Source organism: Thunnus albacares, chromosome 24 (assembly GCF_914725855.1).
Source record: "Thunnus albacares chromosome 24, fThuAlb1.1, whole genome shotgun sequence".
In the NCBI taxonomy this organism is placed as follows: Eukaryota; Metazoa; Chordata; class Actinopteri; order Scombriformes; family Scombridae; genus Thunnus; species Thunnus albacares.
Window position 1 is genome coordinate 15,718,995 of NC_058129.1, and position 27,785 is coordinate 15,746,779.

At 38.8% G+C, this 27,785-nt stretch overlaps 3 protein-coding genes across 4 annotated transcripts in view; 2 read left to right on the plus strand and 1 right to left on the minus strand.

The window, feature by feature from the left end:
- The window catches only part of LOC122976170 (activin receptor type-2A-like), a 50,074-nt gene extending 36,508 nt beyond the window's left edge, over nt 1–13,566 (plus strand). Inside the window, exons 6-11 of the mRNA XM_044344470.1 lie at nt 209–352; nt 4,119–4,264; nt 4,372–4,486; nt 5,119–5,257; nt 5,364–5,494; nt 7,038–13,566. Coding sequence (XP_044200405.1) covers nt 209–352; nt 4,119–4,264; nt 4,372–4,486; nt 5,119–5,257; nt 5,364–5,494; nt 7,038–7,232 — 870 coding nt within the window. The 3' untranslated portion in view covers nt 7,233–13,566. The remainder of the gene's footprint in view (nt 1–208; nt 353–4,118; nt 4,265–4,371; nt 4,487–5,118; nt 5,258–5,363; nt 5,495–7,037) is intronic.
- Nucleotides 13,567–15,338: 1,772 nt separating this feature from the next.
- orc4 (origin recognition complex, subunit 4) lies at nt 15,339–21,697 on the minus strand. Its single transcript, XM_044344471.1, has 14 exons — nt 21,478–21,697; nt 19,550–19,618; nt 19,284–19,360; nt 18,526–18,616; nt 18,310–18,385; nt 18,133–18,218; nt 18,005–18,053; nt 17,734–17,885; nt 17,470–17,643; nt 17,119–17,205; nt 16,815–16,923; nt 16,631–16,726; nt 16,084–16,151; nt 15,339–15,917 (listed from the first exon to the last, which is right to left on the minus strand). The coding sequence occupies exons 2-14, from the start codon at nt 19,604–19,606 to the stop codon at nt 15,735–15,737; spliced, it is 1,305 nt and encodes a 434-aa protein (XP_044200406.1). The 5' UTR covers nt 19,607–19,618; nt 21,478–21,697; the 3' UTR covers nt 15,339–15,734.
- Nucleotides 21,698–22,191: 494 nt separating this feature from the next.
- The window catches only part of LOC122976560 (titin-like), a 100,453-nt gene continuing 94,859 nt past the window's right edge, over nt 22,192–27,785 (plus strand). Inside the window, exons 1-2 of one of the 2 annotated variants that reach the window (XM_044345131.1) lie at nt 22,192–23,104; nt 27,424–27,573. In XM_044345131.1, coding sequence (XP_044201066.1) covers nt 23,056–23,104; nt 27,424–27,573 — 199 coding nt within the window. In that variant the 5' untranslated portion in view covers nt 22,192–23,055. The remainder of the gene's footprint in view (nt 23,105–27,423; nt 27,574–27,785) is intronic. The other variant, XM_044345130.1, reaches the window with a different exon arrangement.

Below are 27,785 nucleotides of genomic sequence, written 5' to 3' on the forward strand. Positions count from 1 at the left end.
ATAAAGAATAAACAATGAGGCATTCACAGGTAAAGAATATAAAGACGTCACTTACATTACTTATCTCAAACTTTGTGTTATATTTATTACCGTCTAACACTACTTGTCACCACCCTTAGCTTTCTTCGACGAGCTATATTTGAAAGTTTTGTTAATAAAGTGTGATTGTTAACAGAAATAACATCTGTCTCTCTCTGCTTGTGTCTAGGACAAGCTGTCTTGGCAGAACGAGTATGAGATCTACAGCGTGAGCGGCATGAAGCACGACAACATCCTCCACTTTATCGGCGTGGAGAAGAGGAACAATAACTTAGACCTGGAGCTGTGGCTCATCACCGCCTACCACGACAAGGTATATATCGATTGTTTTAATATTATTAAAAGTGATTTTTTTTTTTTTTTTTTTTTTTTTATGTATCAGATGCAGGTCTGCTGAGGTCTGCCTTAAAGAGACAGGAGCTGAAACTGTTTCAGACAGAGGCTGAGCTGAGAGGCTGCATAAAGAGCCAGTATGAGATAAATAAGGAGTTTTTTTTTACTTTAAATCATGCAAAGATATTCCAGAAGAGCCCTGGAATATAAATATATACCAGGAAATGTGCATAATACTGTATGTCCCCTAAGGATGGTATGGATTTTTGTCTTACCGCGGTGAGAAAGCAACATATCCCCCACAGTTTGGCAGTTTACTGACCCCTCACCTCTCACCCTGCATTTGTACACCAGTCTTACCGGACAATTAAACAATCCTGTCCAACTGGTGAGGCCCGGCTAGCTGGATAGATAGAAAGATTGACGGGAGAGCTGGTCGACCGGGGTTAGCCTTTAGCCTAGCTTGCAGCGCTTCCGCTTCCTCACGCACCGCTTTCGGCGTCCCCCTGGGCGACGCTGAGGTCTTGCGGTCTGGTGCCCCGGAGCGAGCGGAAGCAACGCAGATTCTCAAACATATCACGTAGCCTCCTATGTCTCCACTGTATTACCGTAAAGCACACAGTATATGCACAAGCACATTAGACTACCGTATATGACAGTTGTCTTTGATGTGGTAGACATCACATGGTATTGCGGTAATGCGGCTATCATCACAGCCCTGAACCCCCGTTTAACTGACAGTGTGTCACAGGTTTTAGATTCCTCAAACTACAATAAACACCTGCATCTCTTTACATAAATACATGCAAGTAAAGGTCCAAAACTTGTAACCTTAGTTTAAACCTCAACTTATCTTACTTCAACTTAACAGTTCATACACCTAACAGAGACATAAGACAGAGAAAACATCTCTGACAACAGTACAGACGGAGGAAGAGGAAAGCTGGTAGCAGTGAATTTATAGTCTAACAAGAAGTGAAATATGTCTAAATAAGAACACAAGTTTCACCATCTGAACAGCAGGTTATTTGTACAATCAAGACCTCAAGGAAAAGAAGTCATAAGTCCAAACACTCTGGACAAAAAGATAAAGATAACTGGCTTCATGTAGAGTAGTGTAGAAATCTGATTACCGACCGGCTGCATGTAAACACGTGTTTTACAGTTACCATGTTACTGCAGCGCATGTAAACACCTTCTCTGATTTCCCGCTTGATTTCTCCCACTAAACAAGTTGTTTGTGTCCATGTAAACACAGTGATTTAGTGGTCGTCGTGTATCGTCTCACGCTTATTGTACACACACATCTGAAAAAACCTCCAGGGCAGGCAGCTAACAAAGTTGTTGACACTAGAAAAAAGGGGGAAAACATGCATAAAACATTCACATTTTTATTGATTGTGTTTGGTGCCTTAAGAGCTCCTCCGTAATTATCATATACTAAACACTGCTGTTGTTGTTGTTGTTGTTTTTTTTTTATGCCTTGTTCATCCAGAAAAGGTGGACTTGAGCTTTGTCAGCCTTGTCATGCTTCACTCACCCTCTCAACCGGAGTCTTTGTAGCGTTTGGGGCTTTTAAGTGCCTCTGTGTTTTGAGGGTCATTACCAACGAAGTGGAGAGCGATTCTCATACGCTTCACTTGCTTGAATTTCCCCAGCCAGGCCAAGAATTTGAATCAGTGTGCTCAAGAAACCTTCCCTGTGTGAATAAAGGTTGAAAAATTAAAGGTTGTGGGTGCGGCGGAGTTTGGCGGAGAGGCTTAAACCTAACAATACAACTCTCTGTAAGCCACTTAACCCTGCAGCGGGTCCACAAGTGCTACTCTGATTTGTATATTCTCACCAAGTGGAAATAACAGTGAAGAAATGTGTTTTTTAGAAAGCAGCAGTATATCAGAAATACAGTTAAGCGCCTTGTTAAACACATACTGTAATTATTTCGTAAGCAGGCGTCTTTAGAGGATTCATAGGGTCAACTTTGACCCACAAACAGCTTTTTCATTCCTGGCAGTTTTTTGAGAGCAGGTGTCAAAAAACCGAACCCCGGCTTGTGTAACACAGCTGGAACAGTGATTGCAGAGTTCAGAGTCTCCTCGCTCGTGACTCCTGACAGCTGATTTATGCCTCGACGTTCGGGTGCGTTAGGATCGTAGGATAGTAACGTGCAGTGGCTCGCCTTTTTAAAAAAAGCTACGTGCACCTGCAAAAACTCCCTGCGTTTTACTTCCTGTCGTGTCTTGGGTCAATACACAGATATTAATAGCTGTCAGTGAGGGTGACGTTGTCTGATTGGTCTCAGCACTTTCACATTTGAACAGAAATGAACACAGTGTTGAACATAGTGAATATAAATACACACTCTGGAAGGCATTTATCCAAAAACAGGAGAACTGTGCTGATCAGATTGGACTTTTCTCTACTTCTGTAGGAGCTGCCTGCCCTCTAGTGGTCACTCGGTTGAACTACATCTGTCTTTGGCCTTTCTAGACATGACCTTGTATCATATTGACATATATTATGTAAGAACAAAGATGTTGCGTAAAGGATAAGGAAAGAAACAGATGCAGGGTTGAAATCTTGTCTTAATTTGTTCACTGTAGCCAAATCTGTAATTATATTTTTATATTTTCTTCATTGCAACATTTAATATGAATGTATTAAACATAAATGGCGTCTGTATCTACTTAGATGTGTTTTTATATGTCTTGGCAAAGTAAAATGTCTAATAAAGTATCTGTAAATTTAAGCAGATCTTTACTGATTAAGAGACTGTGTGCTCAGCAAATCTTCCCCTGATAAATATAGATTAAAGAACAGCGATCAAACACCACCACAACAACAAGTAGATGAATGAACAGCATTTATCAGAGTTGTATTACTCACCAAGAACAATAAATGTGCTGGAAGTTGGCTCGGTGACAGAGGTGACCAAAGGACATCACTGTGCTATGAGAAGCACTTTGTGCCCCTAGCTTGACAGGTGCTATAAAGATATTATTATTATTATTGTTGTTGTTGTTGTTACTACAGGACACCCAATGAGTGGTAAATATTATTTATCACCCTGAACTGAAATTTCAACGTCCAAAGGTTAATTGCCAGTTCTTTCTCTTTGCTAATCGTCCCGAAAGTTTCAGTTTTGTACAGTGAAGCAAAACTTAGACGTCTGTTCCTGTAGAAGCCGCCAGTGTCGCTGAGTCCCTTGTGAAATACAATACTACCCACAAGCTTTAGTGACTTCCCAGCCATTAGGGATATTGCTGTTACCATGGAAATGTTGCCCGCTCTAAAGAGATGAGTCTCATTACAAATCAGCCATCATTACATACTATTATTAAGCCTTATTTATTCTCACTGTTGAATCACTTCCTTGACATCACCCACATTGCTAGATGTGTTGAGTAGGAAGGTTCACCTTTAAAAACTATTAAATATATTTGTTAATTGTATAAATTATGTCCTAAAATAAAATCTTTCATAAGTAAAAGCTTAAGTCAAGACGTTTCTGCCTAAACAGACAAAGATTTTGCTCTATTTGAATATTGACAGAAGAAAAGCACACATTTAAAAACAACAAATATTGACCAAAGTGCTTTATAAGACAAAGTGCAGACATTATGTTTACATTAATAAAAGTGTAAAATAGAATAATATGCTTAGTTTAAAGCTGACCAGAATTATCTTCAGAGAAAAAAAACAGGAAATATCTGACTAAATGTGTCTTTTCCTCCTCTTCCCCTCTGCAGGGCTCGCTGACAGACTACCTGAAGGCCAACGTGGTGTCGTGGAACGAGTTGTGCCACATCACCCAGACGGCGGCCCGCGGCCTGGCCTACCTTCATGAAGACATCCCGGGACACAAAGACGGACACAAGCCCTCTATTGCTCACAGGTACGCTAAAATGTTTTAATGTGTTGTTGTTGTTGTTGTGGTTACTGGCATCCTACGCTCATGGATCAACACTGAAGATGTTTCTCTTCTTTCTTGTTGTGTTTTAGGGACATTAAGAGTAAGAATGTGCTGTTGAAGAGTAACCTGACAGCCTGCATAGCTGACTTTGGCCTTGCCCTGAAGTTTGAGGCTGGAAAATCAGCAGGAGACACACATGGACAGGTACGGTTCAAACATTAACTACATATCCAGCTCACCAACATGTTTATGGTCTTTTTGGACTGACTGGCTTTTCATATCAACACACAAAAGAAGTGGTTGTAATGGGGACAGTTTTAGAGTTCTGTGTACTGTAGGTAATGTTACTGAGTCACTATTATCAAGATCCAGCTGTGAAAATACCCGACAGGGCCTGTGGGTGGCAGTGTGGGACAAACATCTAATAATGGAAGCTATTGAGGTTTTTACAAAGGTCTGGAAAGACTGAAAATACTGAATACTGACGTTTAATTGAAAATATCAGGATAATGTACCTAAAATAGAATTGTACAACTTTCCATTTACCTCCAACTTCATTAACTTTTCAACTTTGCTTTTATTTAATATTTTTAATGGTTAAAAACATGCTGAAATCATGTCTTTTTTGTTCTGATTCACTGTTTTGGTTTGATGTAACTGCCAACTAAGCAACAACAGGCCTTGATGACAAGCATCACTTTTCGCCGTCTCAGCCCACCTTTTAGCTGTGTCATGATTTTCCTCTCTCTCCCCGGCTGACGCATGATTTTCTGTTCATGTTTCTGTCCTGATGCTGAACTTTGACCTCCTTAATCTGTTGTCTTTTGAACATGAAGGTGGGAACGCGGCGCTACATGGCTCCTGAAGTCCTGGAGGGCGCCATCAACTTCCAGCGAGACTCCTTCCTGCGTATCGACATGTACGCTTTCGGACTCGTCCTCTGGGAACTCGCGGCGCGATGCACCGCTGCCGACGGTGAGACTGCAGCATTTTCCCGTCAATGCATCAGTCTGTCAATCAGTTTATTTGATTCATCATCAATACGTAATGTTAATGCTTAATTAAAACTGTGTGTTAACAGGCCCGGTAGATGAGTACATGCTCCCGTTTGAGGAGGAGGTGGGTCAGCATCCCTCTCTGGAGGACATGCAGGAGGTCGTCGTGCATAAGAAACTGCGGCCCTGCCTGCGAGACTGCTGGCAGAAACATACGGTGAGTAAGGAGCCAAACGTTTAGTCAAAGTAGTCTAGTTTTCTACAATAACTGTCTGGTGACTAGATGATCACTGCTTTCATTCACATAATAACTTGTTGTACCTTAATTAGTGCTAAAATATGCAAGTCTAATAGAGATCTAGAGTATTTGAGGTCTAAATCCTTAATTATGGTCACCAGAGGTTATAAGTTTTTGACATTTTTTACCTTCTTCTTCAGTTCTGACTGACTGGTGGGGAGTCCCAGGTGTTTAACCTCTATGGGGTCGTTATCAAGGTCATAGATACCACTTGGTTCGTTAGTGCTCCTGGCTGTTGTAATGACAGTCGTTGTCAACCTGAGGCCAGGTGTAAACGACAGTCGTTTGAGTTGTCACATGAAGCCAAATGTGAATGCTTGTTAAATCTCCTGGGAAGGGATAAAAGGACGGCATTGTAGATGGAGGATAAGTGGTGTCGTAGACCTCCTCCCCTGTTGAAGATGGTTTTTCTACTTTGACGTAGATCGCCTCCTTCACTCCTCTTTCAAACCATCTGTCCTCCCTATCCAAAATATGCACGGGGTTGTCCTTGAAAGAATGTCTCTTATCTTTCAGTTGTAGGTAAACAGCTGAGGAGTTGGCCCTCCAGTATCGAGCCATACGTTTGCTTAATGGTTGTTTAGTTTCCCTGATATACAAGTCTGTGCATTCCTCACTGCATTGGACTGCATACACTAGATTGCTTTTCTTGTGTTTGGGTGTGCGGTCTTTTGGGTGGAGCAGTTTCTGTCTTAGTGTGCTGCTGGGTTTGAGAAAAACACAGGGAAGCAGTGTTTGTTGAAAATCCTCCTGAGTATCTCAGGTAGTCCAAACACGTAAGGAATGACAATGTTGTTGCTTTTATTCTTCTTTTCTTCACCACCCGCGGGGTTGTTCTTCCTGGATCTTGTGTCTGTTTTCACAAAGGTCCAGGGTATCCACACGCTTTAAGCGCATCCTTCAGGTGTTTGTGCTCCTTTCCTTCTCTTGGGCCTGGGCACTTATTGGTACATTATCAGCTTAGTGGTGCAGGGTTCTGATATCTCCTAGCTTAAGCTCCAGTGGGTGATGAGAGTGAAAGAGGAAGTATATGCCAATGCGGAGGCTCCTGTCCTTTATGATACGTACAACACAGTACAAAAAGGCTTCCTGGGTTTTAATTGTGACCCATGTGCTGTCCTCATATCTAAACCTGTTCCTCTGAAAGAGTTCAGGGCTCTGCTTTCTACTTCTTCCATGTAAAGGTTGGCCACAATGGGAGATACTGGTGAGTCCATGGCTATCCAGTATGTTTGGATAAGTATTTAATTTAGAGGCAGGTAATCAAATGTGGTTCTCTTATTTGTACTTGATGTATTTATTCAAAGAAGTGTTCAGAGAATTTGTTCCTATATTATTTTGTCCTCTTTAAGAGCTTTTCTGGAAAATAGTGTACCTGTTGAAGCCCAAACCAAACAAAAGGAGACTCTGAACTTGCCGCTAAAGCTCTGAATAGCAGTAACGTTGTTCTGCTGTCCCTCAGGGTCTGGCCATGCTCTGCGAAACCATCGAGGACTGCTGGGACCACGAGGCCGAGGCTCGCCTGTCTGCTGGCTGCGTCGAGGAACGCATCGGCCAAATGCAGCGCCAAGCACCGATCATCGGCCCCGAGGAGATCGTCACTGTTGTCACCATGGTGACCAATGTGGACCTCCCGCCTAAGGAGTCCAGCTTATGATCGGCCAATCAACCGACACCGGATGAGCTTGTGGAACCGCATTGGATCAACACGAGGGGATGAACAGCCGACCCTGGTTGGTTGGCATAGTGTTTTTTTTGTTTTTTTCTTTATGTTTTCCGTTTTTGTCTTGATTTTTTTTGTTTCTTTAAGTGCGGGCCGCTACTCGCGTTCAGGAAACACCCTGCGCCCACCTCACCACATCAGTTGATCTCCACCTCATTTTGTGTGCCTGAGGATTTTAACGTTTTAACGGTCGAAACTCTTCTCATCCCGAGCAAACGATTCAGGATATTTTACGACGACAGTAACGACGTCACCGAGTGACAGTGCTGTCATGCTGGGACGACGACACTCAACATACAAACACTTTTATCATGTATTGTTTTTATACACATACACACACACACATAGGAGGGCAACCTGTTCTGCTCGGTTTTCTACAGAGAGAGGAGATCTTGCAGAGAAATTTCACAGAACTCTCAGTGCATTTTAGTGTAAAAAGAAAAAAAAAAAAGACGAGCATCTGGCTCTCAATACATTTGCTGTTTTCTCGTGTGCGTTTTTTTTGAAGAAACGACTATCGTTCTGCCAATAAGCAACGGCTTCTGAATGTTTATAGTGTAATGCTGCTGTACATAGTGTATTATGGACCCAGACAACTTGGTAATCAAGCTTATTTTAAAGGGGTGAGGGGGAAGGGGGGAGGGGAGGGTCCATTTTCAAGCATTACGACGATAAAAACCATAAACCTCCTTCAACCAGGTATACCTCAGTTCAGATGGACACAGTTTAAATTAATCCCTCTCCCTGTTCACAGTCATAGCTTACACTTTCCACAACCTTGGCTCTCCATGACATCCAAACAATCTACTGTTAACCTATGACGCTCATGGGTAATGTAGTCAGCAAAAGCCTCGATAGACATGGCCATACAAACAGTAATCACAAGTATTGCTCCCTTTTTTTCTCTCCTTTCTTAATCTCAAGTTTAGTTTTGCTCCACTTTGATTTTTGACTGAATTCCTCCTTTTTGTTAGTTTTGTTTATTATTTTCTCTTTGAGATTTTCTGCTGATAATGGGAAAAAAAACACATAACCCCCCATGATGAAGTTATATGTCGTTTAAAGTGATTTTCCGTTTTGGTTTGCCGTGTCAACTGTCAACGGAGTAATAATATATCGCTGACAAGCCTAATTTTGGCCGTGAGATTTGGATATAAAATATATGTATTTATATCTTTCTGGATTAGTGCTGGGTACCAACCAATGATACCTTTGATGTTTGGTATGGGTACCAAATCAGAAGGTGTTGAAACGCTTCAAGATTGTCAAACTCTTGGAGCAATTGTTCTTGTTCGAGCTCATGGCTATGTTTTTTTTTAATTTGTGAAATCAGTTATGTGTGGTCTGATTCTGTTTAGAAAAGCAGAGTGACAAAATGAATCATTCAATTTGTTTATTTTAGAAGAGGTGTCAGATTTGAAGTGCAGTTTTCAAGAAGTTTCCAAAGGTACCCAGCCCTACTTTGGAATTGTACCTGTATTTAGCTGAGCCAGCTTGCTTTTGATTTGATTGCACACATCTTTTTTTTTTTTTTTTTCTTTTTTTTGGATTACTATCAAGAGTTTCTGCTCTCTTTTGATACGCCTCAGGAATCTTTGCTACTCACCACCTCCTCACATCTTCCTCCTCCTCCTCCTCCTCCTCATCGTCACCTGTCTCGGACTGGAGTACCTCCTCCCTTGCTGATTCTTACGCTTCCTCTCTCTCTCTCTCTCTCTTTTTCCTCGTCTTCACTTTGTCAGGGATTAGCCGTGCCATCATGTTCAAAACAACCTCCGCTTCTTTAGGACCGGCCTAAATTTAATCTTAACACTAATCCTGGACAGAGAGGTCATAAGATGTTGTCTGTCTTGTGTAACTTTGTCTAAGCGTGGACATCTTATGTTTGTCGTCAGAGAAAGACACAACCCAGTCTAAGTTAAAAGTGTTAAAGTTTTCACAAAACAATTATGTGCTTAAAAAAAAACATTCATGTGCAACTTTATGTTAATTTTCCTACAACAGGGCTGAAATGAGTGGTTTAGAAAACCTCCTGACACTAAGTGAGCACTCACACGGATATCTGTATTAAGTCAAGTGGAGACGAGGAACCTCTCTTTCTCTCTCTCATCCTGGTGCCATTTCTACGTATCCATTATAGTTACTCTTGTAGATGTCAGGCAAAACGGATGTATCTGTCATCGTTGCAAAGGCAACAGTGACATTTTTGAGTCTTTATTTCCTCTGAGGGACATTAAACACTGGTGCCGGCAAACCTGCAGTCTCTCCTCAAGCTTTTGGGACGGTTTCACAGGACACAGTATAAAATCGTTCTAAAAATCAAATGATGAGGTTGGGAATACTTAAGACATGAATAAACTTCTTTCATATCGTTCAGGCAATAGATAATAACGCTTAGTTTTTAACAATCTTTACATTTTAAGTAAAGTAAGAGCCAAGTAAACAAGTAAAACACTAAAGAATGACATTGCCAAGTGATCATTTACACATAAAATGATTCTCGACAGAGTCGAAGCAAATGCTGCCTTTACAGCGCAACAAGGTCTATAATTGAGCTAAATATTTGTTCTAAGCACTGTGTTCCAGCATGAAGATCACAATACTCATTTACATTTTCCTCAAATATCCTGCTATACATGCTGTATTTATTCAGTTTTGTACAAACTGATTTTACTTGGTTTTTCTACAATTAAAAATACAGACCTTTCCACCAAAAACCCAACAACTAAAAAGTACACCTCTTAAATCGGAGAAAGCAACAAGAGAAGTGCGGCAAGTTTGCGATATAATTTCAACACATGGTAGGACTATTGTAACAACACAGCAAACCTGAAGGAAGTTGAAGCCATCATCTTGTTATTTACTTAATGTAGCATACAAGAGTACAATATTTGCATCAATATCGCTTCCTTTTGCTGCTGCAGTTTTTCAATTAACTGCTATTCAGAAACAGCCATTGTCTAAAGTCCTTGTGAAGCTTGAACAGTCAGGGACGATCAGTACTGCAAACCCCAGCAGCCCTTCAATAAGCACTACCTCACTCGCAGGGATTCTTTTAGGGGTAGGAAGTATGGCAAATAAACCAAAATCAAAACCGGATTCCTCCAGTAGAAAAGGGAGCAAAAATTTCAAAAAGCTTGTGAAATGAAATCGGGAGAAAGTCCCAGTTTTGGGGATTATTTCCTGGAATAAACTCCCATTTCTCCCTACAAGTTTGAGATGACTGAAAGAAGCAAAATAAGGCTAAAAAGAAGTTTCCTCATTTGTACTGTAATACATGATCTAGTGCTGTGAAAGTTGTTTTTTTTACTGTACAAGACTGAACGACAGCAGAAAGGAAACAGATCCTTGACATCTGAGTATATGCTGACTGGTTCAAACAGAAAGGACAGTATTATCCTTCTTTTATCCCCAAGTTTGTGTCTTAAAATGCAAAAGTAGCTCACCAGTATTTCAGCAGCCAAGTGAATTTTTAAAAATGGCCTCCAGATGTTGGTTGGCTACCTGCCAAAGTGGCTGGTAGAGTCACCAAACCTATCAGCCACAGCAAAAAAACGTGCCAACGCTTGGTTGGTGGTCACGTCCCAGTACGTCCCAGAACTTTATGTAGGTAGGACATGTTTTAATGCTGATATGCGTTTGAAGATTTCACAGAAACCTGTTACACAAAATTCTTTCATAATGGGAAATGACAAATGCAAAACAAAAAAAAAACAGGAATATGAATGAACACAAACAGGTACAAGAGGTAAAAAGCAAGTTATAATACAAAAACATTACATATATTACAATTCATTTTAAGCGACAAAACCACCTCATCTGCTTGGGTCAAAGATAACAGGAAAGATTTTTAGGAACAACTTTGCATCATGTGTTTAAAAACTCAGCAAAGTTAGTATTTCTTTCCCCTCTACTGACCCTTTTGGGCTCCATACAAACCTCTCATCTACTTATCTACAAAAACTGGAATAAACCTCGCAGCCTCAGATCATTTGAGAAGATTTGACTGCTTCATTAATGCCTTTGGAGCAGCTTTTGCAGTTGTTTTCAAGAAAAAAATGACAAAATTGAGTTTAAACTGCACCTGAGAAACCGTCCCAAACCAACAAATACCATTCAGGGATTCAGTACTATGCTTTTCTAAGTTCTAGCGAGTTATATGCAACCAGTGCCGCAAACTACCCTACACTTCTGTAGGATCAGCTGCAGGAGTGACTTTCAGTATACACACACACAAATAACTTGTAGCATTTTAATTTTTTTTTTAATCCGTGACCTTGCATATTGATATGTTGTATTTATTTTTTAATTTACAGGCCTCGGGTTTTGGGGATCACAGCTCAGGTGCAACTCAAAATAAAGTTATAAGAGTTGGCACGATTTATGGTTGTTGTTGGGGGGTTGGGGGTGGGTGTTCAGTTGTAATTCAGGAAATACTTTCATTAATTCTAAAAGAAACGATATAAACTGTAACGTGCTTCTTTCTATTCAGTCTACGGACAAACGACCGAGAATGAATGTTCTTCAGACTCCTGGATTCCAGTATTGTGTGTACTTTGATGGATTGAGCCCGGCCCCGTGTAACTTTAGAGGGCTTTGCGTTTGGCTGGTTTCGTGTGATTGTGCCCTGTCGCTGTAGAAACTGATAAAACCGACACACTTGGAGTTCCATTCATACACCTCCCGGCTGCTGAAGTATCTTTGATCCAAGATGTGAACAACTACCTTCTCTAGAAGGTGTACCATGCAGAGAAAAGGAAAGAAGTGTAACCAAAAAAGTACCAACATTGCTTTGTCCCTTCCTCACATCTTAACAGGGCACTTTTAATAGGCTCCTTAACCTTTAAGAAGCATTTCAGTTTGTCCGAAATGGATTTCTGGCTCTGTTTGTCCTTGTCTGAACCCTCTTCCCCTCTTCAAACCAATTACAGATCCGCTAAATCTCTTTAGTTCCCCTCAGATCTCCGCTGTAGTCTGAATGTTGAATCAGAACATCGTCATTTAGAGGTGTATGAATGTGTTTTCCCAGCGTGCAGGCTTTCCAGTTTTCTACCTTGACTTCCTCCAGCCCAGCATCTCACATTGCTGTGCATATAAACTACCAGTGGAACATTTGTGTCTTGTTGCCCCCACTATTTTAAGCAGTCTAGGATCTGTACAGACATGAGAACATAAATACCTGTATCAACTATATACTCTGAGCTGAATCTTTATAAGTACGTGTTGAACTTCAGTGTTTCCTCTACATTCATTTATACTTTTCTTGTATTTTGATTCAAAATTGTCCCTTACTACGCAAAAAATAACTTAAGTTGAGCTTTGTGTAAGCTAAAAGCTAGAGGCTCATTGGAGTACTTTGTAAGGCATCCAAGAAAGCACTTAAGGGTTCCTCGAAAGAAAAAAATAACAAAGTTTCAGCCCAGGGTGTTCCTCAAGGAGCCTACCCGGGTCCCCTGACGGTTGCATTTTTAAGAACCCCTGAAGCTCTTTAAGAGCAAAATGCAATACTCCATATGTGATAATACAATCATCCACTACAGGTATTTCATTCCAGCATCTCAACCTCCTGCTTTTTCCCACTGTTGGTAAGAATTTTAGAGGAAACATTGAACTCCAATGACCTCGCCACCAAGACTGTCTTGGCAGCAAGATGTCTGGTTGCCAGGCCAGAAATTTCTACAAAAAAAGCAAAAACACTACAAGCGTTTTTGACCCCATATTTCTCGAGGTTCTCCGAGTCGCAACGCTGATCCAGGATCTGCCAACGCAGCCTCTAATGGTAATAATGCTCACAGGGTTTCTGGTTTTTAAGGCTGGAAGAAATCTGATCATTTGTTTCTCTAAGGTGATGAAATTGTCTTGTTTCTTAGCTCCTGATAAAGAACTGTGACTGTGCATTTTATGTTACTGACATAAAAAAAAATGTGAAAATAGGAAAAGAAACTAAGGTCTGGAATTTCAAACTGGAAAGTGTGTAGGAAGTACATCAAAAGCATCCTCAAGAGTTAGTTTTTACCAGCTCCAGGGGTTCTCACCCTGACCTTTGACCTCCCAGTGAAGGGACAAGGGGGGATTAGAGAAAAGAGAACTGCCTTCAAAAAGTATTATAGCAAGTAAAAACCTTCAGAAACCCTGGATACATTATCACAGACGAGACTAAACTGATCCCTGATCAACGCTGTGACTCTCGGCTAATGTTAGCCGGTCGTGGTTTTTATCAGCTGAAGTGATCCACGTGATGTAAATAAATGTGTTTTTAGATTGTGAATGTTGATGTTTTTCTTGTCTTTCACTAACTGAACCACATATTTTGACTGAGATTACTCCACTACATGTATTAACTGCTGCCGTGTTTATTTAATAACCCTTTAATTTAGTAGGAAGTTTCCTGAAAAGAAGAATGTCACCTGGAACTAATTATAGGAAAAATATGAATTTCTTTAAAAGAAAAACTAAATTAAGTAAATATTAATTCATAATGCATGCATTATTTAAAACGTTGTTGTTCATATCTGTTGAATTGTATGCTTGCCTTTAGAGAAATTTCACAGTTTTACTGCTTCAGCTGACCTGCTGTGCACTGATGAAAAGACTCCAGGTTAAATTAGGAATTAATTGGAGTGTGTCCTTTCCAGGAAACGTCTAATTATTAGGTAATTATTTGGAAATGAAGCACCTGTATAATACAGCATTGCTTTGAGGGTAAAGTAATTGAGAATAACACATAAATGACATCATAAAATATCAAAAAGTGAGCCAAATGTTCAGTATTCAGTCAGACCAGCTAAAACATAAAAATACACCTGAAAATACACCTAAAAAAACGAATCATTCATTAAATTAGTTCTGTCATTTTTGATGTTCAAGTAAATTTCTGCACAGTATTTTTCCATTAAGGGATTATTCTTGAAACATTCACCATTACTGAGGCCATAAATTTTATTTGCAGAGCAACAAAACAATTGAAGTTATTCTAAATAAAATTTTAAAAATCTAATGAAAAGTTGCAGTGTGGAGTGAGACTTCCTCGTCCTTCACCTAGTGTCCTCAAACAAGATTTGCTGTCTACCAGGACATAAAGAATTAAATTATTATTACTGACACTAAGGAAATGGAATTGTAAGATTCACTTTTGATTGAAAAGGGTCATATTTGCAGGACTGAAGCATGTTTCACTCTACAAAATCTTAAAAATGTCCTGGTTGCATCATACTGTATGTTATCAATAGAAATATTAACTGCATACATGTACAGTATGTTTAGTCATGGAAAAAAAATAATCACTGTTTTATAGGTGAGTTTAAGGTGCACTGTCCATCAAACACACATACATGAGGATTAAATGTACCTTCTTGACAGCACTTGTGCAGAATTGCAAGCTCATAGTGACAAATCAAAATTTCATCCTTTCAGGCATCCTTGTACTTCCTGTCCAGGCTCATGTTGACTGCAGACATTCACCACTAGATGGCAGCATTCAGCAGCTGAAGTGCTGACAGACTGATAGTGTCCAACTCTTGTCTTCAGTTTCTATTAAAGTGAGGAGATAGTCAATGTCAGCAGAGAGCCTGTTTTAACTCCCCTTCCTTTAAAGAAGTCCTGGGAAAACATTAATTTTTTAAAAATGAGTCTAAAATGGTTATTTCTGAAACTCCAAAAGTATTTACTGTCTCCATTTCACAAGCTTAAATGATTTGCAAGGCTTGTAGGAAGTCTGTAACATACGTTAATGTTTTTCAAAATTCACTTAACATTCATTAACACTGCTCTACATGAAAGATATGAAACTTTTAGTTAGTCTGCAGCTACTAAATCTGGTAAACTGGTCAAAGTCCAAAACACTTATGCTGATTGCAAGTGCTCAGCCAAACACATCCCATCTATCAATGTCATCATTATCTCAAACAATGACTTTCCAGTTACACCTACAGTAAATTTGTCAAATTTTAATTAATGATTTTAGGTTTATGCAATGATTTAAAAAGCAGTTTTAGGATGAGATAAAGAAAATGAAGATGCATGATAGTCTTAATGCCAAACTTGCTGTTTCATTTCATTTTTATTTCAAGTGCTTTGAGTTGTGAAAACTCTGCTCCAAGACAAACTGATGTTCTCAAGTCTTGAAAACGTAAACTGGTGTCGATTTCACAGTCTGATATGATTGCAACCTGGTTTCTCCCCTTATTTGGGCGGACAAGTTTTGTCTGTTGATGTCAACGTCTTTGTTTCAGACTTCTGATTTAAATATCTTCTTATTTGTTAGAGATTCACTTGGTGTTCTGTCCAGTTTGTCATCTATTAGAAGATCAATATCAGTACGAAAGACCTCTCAAACTGCATTTTCTCTAGTAGTGCTGATAATTTTCTTGCTGTGCTGGAGAATCACCAAAGAGAAAACACAAAAAATTAACATCTACATAAAGTCTGAGTGTATCTTCAGCCGAATGCCGACATGGCCCACTGCTTGACGTCAGTGGGGCATTGTGGGTACTTCTGCAAGGCCTCCATGATCTGACTGTTATCCACCATGAGTCTCATCAGCTGGTATTCCCTCTGCTGTTTGGCCGAGGAGCCGTCGGCCGGTCGGATCAGCTCCAGCTGCTGCAGGTGCTCGAAGGCCTGAGGATGGACGGGAGGCGAAGTCAGGAAATTAAATGTGTTGATGTCTTAAAATTTCACCATTTTCATATAAATATGTGTAAACATTGACAATTTCTTTATGAACTTTACTTTCAGGGCTGCAGCACCTCTGAAAGAGACTAAAAATTTGGGGGTTTATACCGACCTTCATGACGACAGGCTGGTCGAAGTTGTACATGGAGCTTGACTTTCTCTGCAGGAACTTCTTAAACTCTAAAGGTTTAAGGAGATGTAGAAAGGGTATATACAGGTGAGAAAAGGGTGAATTGCACACTTTTTTACTTTATCACCAGGGCTTAAAAATCTTATTTCCCTTGTTGATTCGTTTAGTTGTTTTTCTGTCGTTTATCTCCTGTATCTTCCTTTATTTGCTCTTTTGTTTTTTATAAATTTTACTCACATAAACTGATCTTTTCCCCTGCTCATCTTGTCCTTTTTCCAAGTACTAAAAACCAAAAGGCAATTTTCCCATGTTATCACCGTGAGCCATCTGAGCCCTGAACAGCTCTCCTGTGTCGATGTGTTGTTGAGTTTTGATATTTTATCTTTTCTGTTTTCTCTTTAAACTCTCGCTGCCTGTTGCTTTTCACAGCTCCTCCGGGCGTTGTTCTCTCTTCGCTTCACTGCTGTCTGTTTTCTGATTTTACAAGAAACACTTCAAACCAACAACTAAGGCAACTATCCAGGCGTACCGTTGTGAACCATTTGGAGATTGAACGGCTCTCCTTCATAGACGTCATTGAGGTGTTTCATGGCTATGATCAGGCACAGCTCCAGGATGGACAGACCTAAGGGAAAGCAAAAGAGAAGAAAGTGATGTGAACTATTCAGAGAATCTCCTAGATGTTAAAGAAATTTCTCTTTTAACTTTTTTACCGTGAAGCATATTAGCCTTGGCGTCGCCAAAACACAGTCGGCTGGCCTCCAGCAAGTCAGCAGGTTTGATGGCAGGTTTTGCTACAGAGACACGACTTAGACACAACATCTGGAAGAGAAAACACAGATTGTTTGTGTCAATATATTTGGCACGGCAGGCAACAAACAAATTGTATTCTTGTATTTAAGTGTTTTATTAAACTTTGCATATTTTACTTGGAGAATTTACACTTTGATTTGAGGCATTAATAGATAAAAGAAGAATAATACAAGTGCAAATGTCAATGACGTGTGTTGCTCTCACCAGCAGCATTTGCATTGAGCGGAAGTCTTTGCTGGAGTTGAAGTGTCTCTGTAAGACCTCCTCCACTGATTTGTCTTCACAGAGTGTCTGAGGATAGAAAAACAAGCGAAATGTAGGAAGCTGATACCACAAGACACATTTCTGTGGAATCTGACCACCGCTGTAGTAGATTTGTTGTCTTTTGACATCTGAAACTTGGGAACAAATCCACAAAGCTAAGTGGACTAAAACTAAAAATTAGCCCCGAAAGTGCCACTTAAAGTGTAACATAACCCCCGATTTCCTTTTTTCTTTGATTAATTGTAAGATTCAAGGTGTTTGGACTGAGCCAAGATCAGTTCTTCAATTCACCTTGATGCTGTCGTTCCAGTCCTCAGCGAACACGGTGTCGGGGAAGTCGTCCGGTAGGCCGAGCTGTGTTTGGACCTGGTCCAGATACTGATCGAAGGTCAGGCTGCTCAGTAGATGGATCTGACGGTGGGAAAACCGCGATTTAACCCGTTTCTCCAACAGCTCCAGAACATCCTGGATGGAAATAAACCACCACGTTCATTAAAACTAATGATTAAAGCTAAAGAGTCTGATTTGAGACTGAAATCAGATGCTGAGGCTCACCAGTCTGCAGGTGATTCCGATCACAGCGATGGGCGCCTGGGCAGACTGGGAGACATCGAACAGGTTGTATAGCAGAGTTTGGTTCTTATGGTGGGCGAACAGGTCGAACTCATCCAGGATGAACAACACAGGGCGACTACTGCTGCGATCACCTGGACCAGAGAGGGAAGAAGGTATAAAACAAGAACTGTAAAAGCAATTACTTGTCAAATTTAAACGTTAAACCACATATTTATGACCTTTAATTTCCCAAACTGCTCTGTTTTCTAACCTTTCTTTAGTGCCTCCAGCAGGAAAGCCAGATTCTCTGCAAAGCTTCCCTGAAATTAAACAGATTTTTAGACAGTTTTTATTGCATTATTAAAGAAAATAAGTGTTGATAAAACTCTAAATACTTACAAACACTTTGTCACCGACAACGTTTTCCAAGTGGAGTTGCCGCGTTATTTCTTTTAATGCTATTCTGTCATCTGTCTGCAAGAGGCCTTCAGAAAACAGACAAGAAATGTATGTGATTCAGTGTAAATAACCTTAATCTCTTAAAGAAAAAGGTATCAGAGGTATTAGATCATTTACCATTGAGGTGAACCTGTAGAAGGTTTTTCTGGATTTCCTTTTCCTCCAGCAGGTCTCTTAGCACACACTTCAGCAGCTGCAGACAGAGAAAAACACCAACACAGACACCATCAGACGTAACAAGCCTCCCAGGATTAAGACACAATTCAACACGATTCATCATCTTTTGAGACCATAAGCCCGTTTTATGTCTGTGTTCGGTCTGCGGAGGCTCACCATTGTTTTCCCTGCTCCTCTGGGACCAACGATTAGCACCGAGTTGCTCTCCCCGTGGACGGCCGTCCGCTTCAGCAGCTCCAGCAAGTGTCTGAAAACACGAGTTGCACCATTAAAGGCTCAGCCAGTTAAACTTCCTGCAATAACATCTCCATCTAATGAGTACAAATTACTAAACCCTCAGTGCTGGAAGTGACTTTCACTACCTGCTCCAGAGAGCAAAACCTGTGATGCTCGTATTGTGTCCAAGTCAGCCGGGACCTGGAGCCTTTCCAGCCTCCAAACTGGGACAGAGCTGTCAGGTAAGACTGAACTGGGTCGCTGAAAGTCACACTGAGCTCCAGATCCTCTTTTTTTATTACAGATGACAATTCCACTCCAGCTTCCATTTGAAAAATTAATCACTTTTTCTATCATTTAAAGACCGCAGAATTAAGTTTTTTGCCTTCTGAGCCACGTTACTCTCTAGATGAATATTTTTCTTAACTGTAATGAAAATCTGCACTTTGTATACTTTCAAAATGATTCAATATCTACAAATTACCAAAACCTTCCAATTTCCAGCCTCTTATCCAGTTTTTCTACACCAATTTACATTTTTTAGCTCTTCTAACTTGCACCAAAGGCTGAAATTATCCTCATCTAAAGAGACGTAATAAAAATGTCTCCATCACAACATGAAATGATTTCCTTTGAGCCAGATTAACATGAGAAATCAGTCTCAGTCTCTCTAACAAGCACTGAGGAAATGAACCTACTTGTGTTGAGCCTCCACTCCCTCCGGCTTGTCTGGGAGCTGCTGATGGCAAAGCCGCTCCCTCAAAATCCTCTGAAGCTGTAAATGAAGGTGAGTGAAAACATTAAAATAACAACAACAACAACATGCACCAGTACAGATTATTAAGGGTCTTGCCGTGCAGTTGCTCATAATTATGTAATTAAACACGCAGAACAGTCTTCTCACCATCGCCAAGAAGCAATAAAACAAATAATTAGAGAATAAGTGAAACTGGTGAACACAAACCTCTGTGATGCATTCACCAACTGGAAGTTGAGCGTCTTTCGTCTTCCTTTTACTCATGATTTTGTGACTCTGAAAAGCAAAACATTGGTTAAAATTAGAGCCTGACCAAAATTAACGGCAGATATATTGGTATCAGTGTATATGTTGTCCAATATGCGCCAATATTTTCCTTATTTTTTAGAGGTGTATAGGCAGCATTTTATGTATATTTGATCGTTTTTCTTTATTCAAGTTTAATATGTACTGTATGCATCCTTTTTGTTCTATTTGTGTTTTTTTTTTAAATTTATAGTTATTTATAATTATTAAATTCCCTGTGAAATCTGTTTCATTGCACTGATGTCATTTTGGACAATAAAATTTATTGTTAAACTGTATCAATCAATCAGACTTTATTTGTATAGCACTTTTTCATACAAATACACCATAAAAACAATACATTGTTCTGACTTTAGGGATGATTAAAAGGCCGCTGCCAGAAGACCTGAGGGTTGTAGAGGGCTCATAGGATAAAAGCAAATCTGATAAATCGGTAGGACTAAGACCATTAAGAGCTTTATAAACCAATAAAAGGATCTTGCAATCAATTCTGAAGCAGACAGGTAAGTAGGAAGTAATTGTAGCTGTGATATATTGTTCTAAGGGAGACTAGAGAGCAGAGCATTAGAGTAGTCAATCCTGCAGGTAATAAAAGTGTGCAGTAGTGTCTCTGTATTGGCTTGTTCTTAGTTATATTTCTAATGTGGAGTTCAAAACTGTTATCTGAGTTTTTGACCTGTTGACAGGGTTTTAATGCCAATGCATGCAGTTTCACATTGAGTTTCTCTCTCTGAGCTTCAATGCCAATGAGCAAGACTTCAGTTTTGTCCTGGTTGAGCTGTCTGCCATTTATAATTTGATATCTAGAATACAGTTTTAAAAAAAGGCATCGATTGGCCCTGGATCATCAGGAGACATGGCGATGTAAAGCCATGTGTCACCAGCAAAGTTATGGAAATTGATGCTGTGCCTCGTGATGATGTTTCCAAGTGGCAGCATGTAAAGGTTAAAAAGTGTAGGACCTAAAATTAAAACTTTAAAATATCTCGCCTCCATTACATATCCTTGTCACAAGTGTTTGATATATCTCAGATTTTTTTTTACTCCCTAATATCAGTATCGGCCCCTAAAATCCAGTATTGGTCGGGCTCTAGTTAAAATGCATTATATTAATTGTTTTTTCAGCTATATTACTTTCTAGGCCCTAGTTTTTCTTTCTGCCATGTTAACTATCTCCTCATGAGAAGCACATTCCTATACTTAATCTAACATTGATATAAATCTTCCAGAAACTGTAGTTCTGTCTCAAATGTAGTAACATATTGGCTACAACATGTTAACGCCAAACTCCATTTCGTTTTTCGTCAATACAATATCCTCTCGCTTTCTAACATGCGTGCATACATGCTGTACAATAATTTAAAGGTGTTTAATACATTATCAGAATTCCCCATTCAATTCGGCATATAGCTAATGTACCCAGAAACATCTTTTAAATACAGTTTCAATAATAACTCTGGTTCAGACTGCTCCTGAAAGGGATCAGCGGTGTGTTTACATAGAGGAAGTCTATAATAAGTATCAGCTACGCTAAGATAACAAAACCTTTAACACATTGTATCTACGCCGAATTAAAAACTGACTTGTTATACTTCAGAAATTATCACCAGTTGTATTCAGAGATGCATAAATATTTGCCGACAACCAAAAACGCACATTTTCTGAACGCATTTTGGTGTCATTTTTCTCTCCACGTTGAACGTCACCGAAGCTCGAAGCGAAACCAGAAACGCATTTTACCTCCGCTAACATTAACTATGATTGTGTAGTTAGGTTAATGCAAATTTGTCCAGCTGTTTGCACATAAATTCATAACGACATATACTTACCAGGACCAGTAATTCGGCTGCTGAAAGCTCTCAATCTTCGCGGGAATCCTGGTCTGCCCGCAATGACGACTTCCTGCTTTGACTGCATTTCCGGCTCTGATCGGCTGAAGCTCAGAGTAGAATAAAATGAAATAGAATAGAAATATATTGATGACATATTCACATGCAATACTTAAATATGGCAACTAATCATAATGAGTCGCCTGCAGTGGTGGAAAGTAACTAAGTACATTTACTCAAGTACAGTTTTGAGGTATTTGTACTTTACTTGAGTATTTCCATGTGATGCTACTTTATACTTAAACTCCACTACATTTCAGAGGGAAATATTGTACTTTCTACTCCACTACATTTATTTGACAGCTTTAGTTACTTTTCAGATGAAGATTTGACACAATGGATAATATAACAAGCTTTTAAAATACAACACATTGTTAAAGATGAAACCAGTGGTTTCCAATCTTTTTGGTTTTTGACGTCTTACAAAAAGCAGTGTATAGTCGGGGTCATGTCTCTTCGCTTGATTACGTTGGTAAAGTTGCTGTCGGCTTCCTGATTCATTTTTTTAAAAAGGCGAGAGAAAAAGAGAGATAGGGCAGCTGTGGTCGAGCGAGCTAGAGAATAAATGAAGAGAGGGAGCGCTGATAGCGAGGAAGCCGGTGAATCAGATCAATAACACAATATTTTCTGATTGTTTCACAGCGGTTGTTTTCTAGAGTCCAAATAAACACGCCCACAAACCCTCACACCTCCGCTCGACCCTGCGGCTGAACGCAGTACCGCCTGATTTGGTGTGAATGCAGCCTAACAGTTACTTATCACAGGTTAAAATAGCCCTTTAACCAACACAAATATTAAATAATATAGATCTTTAAGTTTCAACAAATTACAGTAGCCTGAATAGTGACAGAAGACGTTGTGTTGTCTCAATAATTTTATATTATGAGCTCAAAGTATGAACTCGCTGACCAAACGAAGGAATTTTCAAATAATATTGACCACATTAACTAGACTAGATATGCCAATTATGCCATCAACGGTTTTGAGGAAATTAGAAAGGGAACTATAATTTAATTATTGATTGTCCAGTCTCTTGGCAGCTTCAACATTGACAGGGGACAATGATGACGCATCGGTAACATTAGCTGCGTTAGCTAAGTAGCAAATGTTAGCTAGCTAGCACGTTTATTTACCTTTCTTTTTTTCTCTCTTTCCCTCTCTAAAACATAATTATTTTGTATAACACGCACAATGAAGAAACAACACGTATAAATCTTGCGAGAGATTTGCAAATCTAAGGAACCATCTAGACCTAGTTATGACCTTGCCAAAGGACACTGTAAATCATTTATAGTGTCCGTGATGTTGCCCTGGAGGTAATACAAGAACTCTTATAAAAACAACCTTGCCCTCACTTCACCTTCACTCTCAGCTTCGGCTGTCAGCATCAACCTTTCCAACTTTCACTTTCTGAATACATTTTTAATCTCTATATACTTGAAATTTTTTAAATATCAGAAGAATCACCGTGAATTTACGTGTCTTGCTTGTATTTAAGCCAAACTAAGGACAAGGAAAATGTGGCTGTTTTTCTTTCTGTTCTGGATCGCAGTGAGAGCCAACGCCAGTAAGTTTTCTATAATTTAAACTGTTTATAACTGACATGTTGAGAAAATTATAATATCATGGTTTTATGGTATTTCTGTGCATGTTTTGTGTTATATTTTTCTGTTTCAATTTTTTTGTGACCACATCCTCAGGTTAAATAGATAGTCCAGCTTCTATTTACCAATGCACATGCCCACATTTACATCAACTGTGACAACAGGAAAATAGTTAAATATATAATTGTTACATTTATGTGTATTTAATTATTTATTTATTTATATACATATTTATATATTCACATATTTGTATGTTTATGTATTCATATATTAATTACATTAGTTTGTTATTAATTTATTCACACATTTATAATTGTATTTATTTATATAACTTAGTGTAACTTGCTGTAGCGAAATAAATAATTGTGTCAACTTCATCGATCAAGTCAGGAGCCGGGTTAAAGCCTCTGATTGGTCAGCCTGCAGCCTCAGTTGCTGCATCATCTCCGCGATGATCGTCAATACATCTTCATTTCTGTGTCAGTCACGGCCGATGTCATCACATTTTCCTCAGCAAAGCCCTAAAAAGCACAGGAATGGGCATCTGTATGGTGGTATTACTGTAGCACAGCTATGGTTAGAATTTTATCTTTATCTTATCCACAAACAATTTATTTGTCCCGTTTTGCACGTATCAGAGAGAAAAAACAGACTACATTAATACCATCCCACTTCCTTGTTGGAATTACAGGTAGACATCAGACTTTCTGATCATACTGTCTGCTAATATTTGACTTTTGTTCCAGGTTATTCGTTCCAGTTCAGAGAATACTGGCTGCTGGTTGGGAGGAAGGGCTGTTTCAGCTAGTTACTAAGTGTACAGGAGTTTAACACATTTTAGTTAAAAATTAAGCTAAATACAAACACCGTCAAATAGAGTAGAGGACAGAGAAGCTAGCGCAACAATAAATGACAGCAAACCGCGGTAGAGACCAGGCCCGGACTGTATTTATTTATATAACTTAGTGTAACTTGCTGTGGCGAAATAAATAATTGTGTCAACTTCATCGATCAAGTCAGGAGCCGGGCTAAAGCCTCTGATTGGTCAGCCTGCAGCCTCAGTTGCTGCATCATCTCCGCGAGGATCGTCAATACATCTTCATTTCTGTCAGTCACGGCCGATGTCATCACATTTTCCTCAGCAAAGCCCTAAAAAGCACTGGAATGGGCATCTGTATGGTTGTATTACTGTAGCACAGCTATGGTTAGAATTTTATCTTTATCTTATCCACAAACAATTTATTTGTCCCGTTTTGCACGTATCAGAGAGAAAAAAAACAGACTACATTAATACCATCCCACTTCCTTGTTGGAACTACAGGTAGACATCAGACTTTCTGATCATACTGTCTGCTAATATTTGACTTTTGTTCCAGGTTATTCGTTCCAGTTCAGAGAATACTGGCTGCTGGTTGGGAGGAAGGGCTGTTTCAGCTAGTTACTAAGTGTACAGGAGTTTAACACATTTTAATACACGTTAAAAATTAAGCTAAATACAAACTTTTCCCTGAACGCAACACTGCTCTGCGCGCTGTGACAGCAGAGAGAGAGATGTTTTGTTTGGCAGCAATTACATTTAGTGCTAAATGACTTAGCAGCTAGATGGACGGTGGAAAAAAGAGGAATACACCCATGAGGTGGGGCAGAGAGATGGAAAGAGAGAAAAAAAAGGTAAATAAACGTGCTGGCTAGCTAACTTTTGTTACTTAGCTAACGGAGCTAATGTTACCGATTCGCTATCATCGTCCTCTGGCAATCAATAATAAAAGTGGTAGTTCCCTCTCTAGTTTCCTCAAAATCATTGATGGCATAATTGTCGTACCTAGTCTAGTTAATGTGGTCAGTATTATTTAAATTAATTCGTTTTGTCAGTGAGTTAATACTTTGAGGTCATAATTTGAAATTATAGAGACAACGTCTTCTTACTATTCAGGTTACTGTAATTTGTTGAAACTTAAAGATCTATGTTATTTAATGTTTATGTTGGTTAAAGGGTTATTTTAACCTTTGATGGGTAACTGTTAGTGTATATCAGTAAAGTGAGTAAGGTATTGTGCTCTTGCTCTGTTCTTTGAATAGGTAGAGAGAGTTATTAACTGTATTATATTGGTACATTAAAAGATAAAGGTGTGTTGTGCTCTTGCTTTTTTCTTTTTGAAGGTGGAGAGAGTAACATAGATACCACAGTAGTGGTCGTATTGTTGTCCCCCTCCTTAATGATATGTACCTTTGGTTTTATTTGAGGCTCATAACAATACATTGTACTAAGTAGTTGTTGGCTCATTAGTTTGTTATTCAAATGTACTAAAATTCACCAGAATGCAGGAAATCAAGTCTCCCGGCCTGAATGATTTTCTCTGTTCAGCTCTGGGCCCTGGACACACTCAAACGTCCCCCAAGAACACCTCAATGCCCCCTTCAAAAATATTGCTTCCAGCACCCTTAGATGTTCTCTGAATGCCCCCTGAGGGGGTACCGACTCATTGAGAAATGCAATTTGTTCAGAAAGGTAAAATTATATGATATTTCACTGTAAAGCAAATATGAGATTAGAGAAAATTCTAACAAATAAACAGCAGTAGAATATTTAGCTAGTTTTTCTCTCTTCTTTCTTGTCTGACCCTTTGGGGGGTCTGAACCCTATAGGTTGGGAACTACTGGACTAAACACCAGCTACTTAATTTTTAATTTTTAATATTTTAAATGTATTAATTTAATTAAAAAAGTAATTGGATCCTTCCATTGTTTCCTTTTTTACAAGGTCTGTGTGTTTTGTCTGATTGGCACTTTTTGCTTCCATGTATGGAAGCAAAAAGCCTGTGTCATTTCCGGTCAAAAAAAACCTTGCTGGTTGAATAAAAGTAACTTTAAGTTAAAATTTGCCAGGGGTATGATTAATTTTGGGCTTGACTGTATTTATTTATTCATTTAGATATATATTTATATATTTACACATTTGTATATTTATTTATTAATTTGTATATTAATTTATTTACTTAATTAGTTTATTCACACATTAATGTATCTGTTTATAATTCCATAGTGTAAGTTGCTGCAGCAAAATAAATAAATGTCAACTTCATCCATCAAAAGTCAGGGGGGCGGGTTAAAGCCTCTGATTGGTCAGCGTGCAGCCTTAGTTCCTGCACAATTTCCATGAGGATCATGAATACAGCTTCATTCATTTCTGTGTCAGTCGGGTCAATATCATTCCAATTCGTTCAGTGAAGCCGTCAATCTGATCTAATAAAGCACAGGAAATGGAATTTGCCTCCATCTGTTCAGCTACAGCCGACATATCTACTATTGAAACACACAATATTTAATTTAAATCTGCACCAGGTGCTGCCATCTTGAATTAGGCAAAAGCAGCAGATTCAAGTTCAACCACCAATCACAGGGCAGAGTCCGACCCCCTGACTGCTGATGGATGAAGATGACACATTTACTTATTTTGCTGCAGCAAGTTACACTGTGGATAAATAAAAGCATAAATAAATAAATAAAGCTATAAATAAATGTGTGAATAAATGAATAAGTAAATAAATAATTTAATATGTGAATGAATAAATAAGTATATAAATATGTAAATACATAAATATACATATATAAATAAATAAACGCACAAGTAAATTTAACATTTATATATTTAATATATCATTTAAAGTGATTTATTTATTGTGATAATTAAGCATTAGATTATATAATTATTTATTCATTCATGTATTTAAGCATTTTATTATATAATTATTTATGTATTTATATATTTAGTTTCTGCCCTTCCATATAACCTTCCATATAAAATTAGAGCAGGACAAAAACATTTCACCGATTTAAAGTTCAGATGAAACGGCATTTCGACAGAATTTAACTTCCATATTGAGACATATTTCTGAGTGAAACAGGACAGACAGGCAGGATGTAACATTGGGAGGAATCTGATTTGAACATTGAAAAGTGGGCGTGTCATAATCAATCTGAGCTCTGTGACACTAAAAGTTGAAGATTGATTGATGGGTGGATGTCATGATGTTATTGGTTGAAACTGGTTGGTTCAAGCCTGCGTAAGCACACATCATATTTGTTTAACAAGAAGTAAATATGATTGGATTTTGATATAAGAATATAAAGAAATGGATTTTTTTGGCATATATTGTTAAATAGGTGCACAATATGATCAGTGATGTGATCTAAAAGAGTTAAAAAGGCATTTTTTTATTTCATGTCGACTTTAAACAGATAAATTTGCATTCACTTGTTTTAAATTTATTTTATTTTTCAGAAGAACCACTCTACGGGAAAATAGTTGACAAAGCTGTTCTCACATCAGACTCTGTAGAGAATCACATCACCAGTATAGAGTGGAAACATGGACCTGATCTTGCCATGGAGTGGTATGGAGACGAGACTTTCTCCTACCGACAATTCAAAGGTACCACTTTAATCTAAATCAAGCTGTTTGGTAGCCAGAGATCAATGATTTTATACATTAGTTTGAAGTTTTTGATACATTTAGGTTGAGATTTTTGTTTAAATTAATTATATTTTAAGGAATAGCTTTATCCCAGATATTGGCTATATTAATGGATTGTATAATAATACAGGGGTTTTAATCTGTTTTCTGCACAAATTGAGTTCTTTGAG